General features: G+C 33.6%; 1 protein-coding gene across 1 annotated transcript in view; it reads right to left on the bottom strand.

The window, feature by feature from the left end:
- Positions 1–232: 232 nt before the first annotated feature.
- Positions 233–6,649, bottom strand: part of LOC108749168 (cuticle protein 19-like) — a 46,755-nt gene continuing 40,338 nt past the window's right edge. Inside the window, exons 2-3 of the mRNA XM_018487707.1 lie at positions 2,549–2,870; positions 233–1,076 (exon numbers count right to left, since the gene is read on the bottom strand). Of these exons, the coding sequence (XP_018343209.1) occupies positions 865–1,076; positions 2,549–2,768 (432 nt within the window). The 5' untranslated portion in view covers positions 2,769–2,870 and the 3' untranslated portion in view covers positions 233–864. The remainder of the gene's footprint in view (positions 1,077–2,548; positions 2,871–6,649) is intronic.

Genomic DNA, 6,649 nt, shown 5'->3' with positions numbered 1-6,649 from the left:
TATTGTATAATTCGGAATAAAATATATCTTTCAATGTCTGTCAAATTCATAAAAGCATGTAAAATTTATGTAAACAATAGTAATGTTAATATCCTTTCGAAAATAAATTCGATAATAAATATTGTAATTGGGACTACAAAATAATCAATTTATTGTATTTTTAGAAATGTTTTATATTTTTCAAATATTTTATATTGTTTTTTTTTTAACGAATTCGGTCAGAATTCGGGCCATCGAGTAATTTTAGTAAAGCGCAGAAATTCTCGCAAAAATTGAGTAATTATAACTTGTGGGTGGCTTATATTGTATATTTAACTTTTCACTCATTTCAACGGGAGTTTTCAAATAAACTCGAGCGCTCGATTAAAATGTTAATCAATTAAAAGGTTTTCGATAAATATAAAAAGAGTTTTATGCATAAAAGAATAGGAATATATAATAAAAAATATTTTCGGTCACGTTACTTCAATTAAGTGAAACGTTAATTATTCATCGGAAACCTTTATTAATCTTGTAATTTTTATTTATATAGTTTATGTGTCTATCACGTTTTTTCAATAATTTTCTGTACTGGAAAAGCAGGGCATACTGCTGCCTATGTAGCACAAAAGGAATAAACATGTATTCTTCCATCATGTTTATGTCGTTTATCGTGTATAAGAGGGATAAACTATAGTATATATTTACAAATATACGATACGTTATCCTTGCGTATAATGTCGGACGGACAGCACCGTTGTTACCTTTGGTATACAAAACGGAAACATCAACGTTGACGATTCGGAAAAGGAAAAGTCTAATCGTGCCAGGTACATAGAAAAACGATCAGTCACCAGTTGTCATGGTAGTCGCTATAGTTTTCTTTCAGAACGCTGCAGCGTGCGCGGATAACGCGGCGAATTCGTGTAGGTGGTCTTGGGTCTCATGTCCTTGACCGCCGTAGACTCCGCCTGAATGATCATTCTTCCCGGTAGTGTGTACTACTGCGTGAAATCCCTCCTTGTCCGCGTGATAGGTGACGACCCGGAGGCTGCCACCTGGATCTTTCACGGTATACTCCCCGGTCACGCCGTGTCCTGCGTGAAAGAAATAGCTTTCAAGAGGTAGAAAGGAGTTTCTCAATGCAGTTCGAGATTGTGGATAATCGTAACCGGAGATAGAAAAATGGTTAAATCTTCTCCGTCTGGTGTTATTATATTTTTACTTTCTCTGCTCGCAATCTGGCTTTTTTTTGTCCAACCCAAGTTTTTTACTGTTCAAGCTTTTAAAAAACATGGAAAAATTCAGGGTAATTTTTTAACTTCTCTATTTCATTACTAAATAGTTTTTTAATCCAAATATTAAAACCTGTATTTAATAAAAGTTGAAATTTTAGCAAAAAATGAGGTAAAAGTGGAAATTTGTTAAAAAATGTATAACATAGCAATAAGGGAACCAGATTCCATTCTCTTTTATTTTGAAGTTTGGCAGTAAAATTTCGCTCGTGCCAAAAAAAATCGAATTGCAGACGGGAAGTTAATAATAATTTTTTATGTTATCAATAATTATTTTATAGAAAAATTCTGTTTAATGAAACAAATTTTTCTGATGTAAAATAATTAGAGCAACCTATATAAATATTATCTATTGATTTCTATTATTTCTTTGCCTTTTCAATTGTTATGCATGACAATAAAAATTTAAATTTATTTTAGAAACTATTTCATTAGAATCGCGCGCAATGTTTAGTTATCTCAATATTATGTATATTATTTCAAATAATTTCACTTTTACGTAGTTATATATGCAAAATGTTAAATGAAATGTTTGAATCTTTGCGTACGTATCTTTTAATTAATTCAAAACTAATTTTTTTAAATGAAGGTTTAATAAGGAACGCTCTTCATTTTTTTTTTTTTATATTTACATTATGTGCCGTGACATATTTAAAACTCAAAAAATTCTGTTCAAACAAAATTTGCTTAAAGTGCAGACGAAGACCGTTTTTATTTATTTGAATTTTTGAAGTGTAATTTCCGAAATGTTTTTCAGTCACTTGTAGTTAAAAAACTGAACACTTTCTTTCACTAAAGAAGAATTGATTCCAACTTGATTAAGGAATGCATTTGTAAAGTTTGTTCTATTTTGAGGTAAGTTTATACTTCGACACGGCATGCTTGTACAGTATCGTACCGATGTGCCGTTGAAGCCAGTTTACAATTCGAGTCAACTTCACAACTCAAGTAAGAAAACGTAGTTCCAACTGAAGAGTTGACAGGAATGTACATACACTCACACCCATACACGTACGCATAAGCATTCGCGCATACTGGCTCGCGTATTCTCGATGTGTCGGAGGGTGCGCTCGCGGACAGTCTTCGCAGAAATGCAATTTTCTTTTCACCCATGGCAATTTTTGCCGACGTCAGCGGAACGTCGTGCTGGTGCCGGTGGAAATCGGATAAACGACGTAGCTACAGGTAGCCGGCCATTCAAAGACTCGGCTCGTCACATTGTCGTTCCGCGAAAGTCACGGAAGCATAAAAGTGACTCGTCCTTTTTCACTTACCATCACTGGACTCCTTCTGGCCGTGAAAGTCGCCGGTATGATGATCCTCGACGCCGTATGAGAATTCGTACTTTGGCTTCGCCACATAGTCGACCGTGTAGCCGTCATGATGGCGATGCTCGTGGTGGCCCAGAAAGTTGTGCTCACTAAGATGGTCCACAGGTACGTGTGGCACTTTCACCTCGTATTCAGGTCCCTGTACTGGCCCTTGAAAATGCATGTACGAGCTAGCCACCGAGACATGATGATCATGGTCCAGCGGTATCACGCCGGCGATTGATCGATCGGCCAGGGCGAGGCCAATGGTTAGTGCGACGGTGACCTGCGACACAAGAAGTTCATGTCGATGGTGTCGTGTTGTCCGGAGACTCACCTCTGGACACGGCGGAAGGGGCTTTCGATGCTCTGGTAGTTATCGATCATGATTGTAAATAACGCGCGTTATGAACTGAAGAGTTTATTTACATGAGCGCTGGATATATTTACCCATCTTCGTAATTTTCTTTGTCCATTGCGATTTTCTTATTTATGGGGAAAAAAGCTTCTTTTAGAAAAAATATTATTGCAGAATAAAGTCAATTGACGGGAAGGAATTGCCGAGCGAAGGATGATATGATTTAAACATTTTTATGTGTTTTCCAGTGTCAGATACTTTTTTCATGTGCCTGTATAAACAGTCAAACAAGGTAGAATATTTCAAGCTGGTAAAATATGTTGGATGAGTCAAAATTGCACGGAAATGTAACCGTGATCTATACGATCGATGTCGCTTGTGTATACAAAACTCACTCGATCTCATGATGAAACTCTAGACATTTACAATATACATCGACATCGAGTAGCGATGGCCGGGTCATCGACCTCTCGTTTTTAATTACGGGGATCCTGACAGCTCGGTCGTCAATGTTCAAACCAACGTAAACCAATACGATGGAAGTGACTCGATTGAAAAAGCGAAATGGACGTACAATTCATCGGAGAAAGTTTCTTCGTCTTTGCTCGTATACGAAAAGAACGAGTTTACTGAAATATCTAAAAATTTAGTTGTACAAATTTGTATAAAGTAATTATGTAAAAAGACATTCAAGCTGATTATCAGAATGTCAAAACTTTTGGCAGCATTGCTTATTATGTTTGAATTCCTTACATAATTATTTTGATGGTCCAGCAAAATTACTTTTAAATCTGTATCTAGTTCGGTTTTTAGATACTTCAAAACCGTTCTTTCGGTATAAACGGCGTAATACATTTTATATAATAAATTAAAAATTAATAGATTAATTAAATTAATCCTAATTAACATTATTATATGAAAAGAACGATTTTATGTTAAAAGACCTGACATTGTGCTGGATACAGACCTGAAAATAATTTTGTTGGACTATCATAATAATTTTTTTAGGGAACCTGAGTGTGATGACAATGCTGCAACAAGTTTTAACGTTTCAGCAACTAGCTTGAGGCGCTTGAGTGTCCTGCATAATTACAATATTTTGGTAGTCCAAACAGAATTATTTTCAGATTTATATCTAGCTGAACTTTTAGATATTTCAGTAAAACTGTTTTCCGCTTCATCAGTCTTCGCGACGTAAAATTGAAGTAAGTATTTCACTTGATATTAAAATCTTTTAACTTGTAATTATAAATTGATGTAATCAGCAGATTATTATATTATCTTCGAGCAAGATTGAATACGCAACGCGCGCGTGCGCGTAAAACGATAAACACAATATATCATAAATTATTCAAAATTGATACTTGATTGAAAATATTGACTATGTTACTAGCGATAAGATACAAGCATAAATTATCATTTTATTTTGTATGAATTTTGTCAAAACTAATGCAACATGCAGACACTGTTTTATCGTAATAATTATATATGTAAAATGCACGTGGACAAGTACAGTTTGCATTATTGCATATATAAGTATACGCTCAAGTTAGGAATATAGTAGAATATATGCGAAAAGAGATAGAATATGTGCATGTTAAAATGTACTATGTAAGATTTTACATGCACTCGTCAAGTTATGAGAAACTTCACAATATCATGTATACTTAATGTAATATTATCAAAAAGTCATATAAATGTTACATTATAATTCGCGCAAAATTCGAAGCATATATAATAAACAAGTTTAATATAATAAACAATTTTATACAATTATCATCAGAATAATAACTTAATTTAAAAACTTTTGTGTTTCTTAATATCAGTTTTTCTCACAATAGAAGTAAAACGCGAGTTCGTTAAAATATATAAGCAGAAAATGTATTCACTCGTATACGTATACACACACATGTATGTAAGAAAATAATAGAAGCTCTTAGCTATAATAAAACAACTAACATAAGACCTCTAAGGTTGAGAAGATTTCAAGATTAGCCAAGCACAAAAGAACGAGCGCTTAATACAATTAAAGAGAAACGTTTGTTAGAAGTCAGCGTGCACTTTTTAATTTTCATGAAGTTCAACCCCAGAATTCTTACCATCTCTTGAGCACGCCCTGCTCTGCTGTGAAACGTACACTATATCTTTTGCAAAAACTTACGCTCGTGGCAAAACCAGCTGAACGAACTAATTACATCAAGTAGACTTAATGTCAAGGAACAATTTAATCCCATTTTACATTTACGACATTGCTTAGCTCTCCGAGAAAACCGCGTTGAGCTACCTTCCCGGTGTCGAATTATTTATTTCCTTCCAAGCGCATATTACCGGGCCAATTATACGTGCGTAATTAATGGCAATTTAGAATCCATCGCCCTTCACCTTTATTCCCTTCTTAACTCTTTATATTTCACTCTCTCCTTCTGCTTTCTTTTTTCTTTCCCTCTCCTTCTATCTCTTTCTTTATCTGTTTCTATCGTTTCGTCTTTGTGTCGCGGAGCTGTTCTTTAACGAGCACTTTCTCTGATCCGCGTCACGTTCCCTTCCTTCGCGACGAGTTTCGACACTCTACCTTGAAAGTCATCTTCACCATTACGATATTTGAGGCGGCCAAGTGAGAACTGCAACTTACCAGCGTATTTTCTAAGCTTTTATACCGGCACGTTCTGCATACATGTCGCTGCGCATACACCGCGTGTGCACATCCGCGCCCGGTTCCGGTTCCGATTGCTTATGCAGATGTCCATGTGAAGATGTACTTCCGAGACAGTCAGATAAATATGGTATGAAGAGAACATACTATTATTAATAAACGAGGAAGTAACTAACAAACAAACTGTGGTAATAAGATTAAGCACTAGAGAGCTTCACTTACATTTTAGTCTGTAATGGACGGTACCAAAGTAAATAGAAAAGACGGTACTAAAAAAAAAATTAAGTATCCCACTAATTTGAATACTATAACAATATCTACAAATATATAAATTAATATATAGAAGCAAAACAAAAATAACTAGGTACTTACATTAAAGATAGATTTTTGACTATAAAAGCTTAAAATTATATTTACTAAAAATCTGATTTGAAAATAAAAACATATCTTTAATGCGTATAAAAAAATTTAAATCTAATTATAAATAATTCACATTTATATAATTGGATTTTAAAAGAGTCGCATTTCAATTTTTAAGAATTCTGAAATATATAAGAATAAGTTATTTATAATTACTTATCGTTTGTATTTTTAATGTTTATTATTTTATATATTAAAGACAGATATAAATATTAACAATCTTTATTTTAGACCGCATATATGAGAAACACATCAATACTAGAAAAATGCCTATTACGGACGAAACTGAATCTTTATTGCTTTAAATAATTCAATCTTGAATTACTAATATACACTATTATTAAATTGCTTGTCAATTTAATTCGCGATTGCTAGAGTAATTTTAATTGCGTTTATAGTCCGGAAAAACAATTCGGTGCGCAGTTATAAAAAGATTTCAATGTGATATATATGCAAATACATATACAGTGTATGTTAGTAATACAAGATTGAATTATTTAAAGCAATGAAGATTCAGCTTCGACCATAATAAGCATTTTTCTAGTAAAGACAGATATTCATTTCAAGTCAGATTATTTGTAAACATAATTTTTAATTTTTATTTTATAAAGATTTCTCTTTTATATAAGTATCT

This window comes from Trachymyrmex septentrionalis, unplaced genomic scaffold (genome assembly GCF_001594115.1).
Source record: "Trachymyrmex septentrionalis isolate Tsep2-gDNA-1 unplaced genomic scaffold, Tsep1.0 scaffold27, whole genome shotgun sequence".
NCBI classification, from domain to species: Eukaryota; Metazoa; Arthropoda; class Insecta; order Hymenoptera; family Formicidae; genus Trachymyrmex; species Trachymyrmex septentrionalis.
Note: the sequence above shows the minus strand (reverse complement) of the source record. Positions and strands in the feature narration are given on the sequence as shown.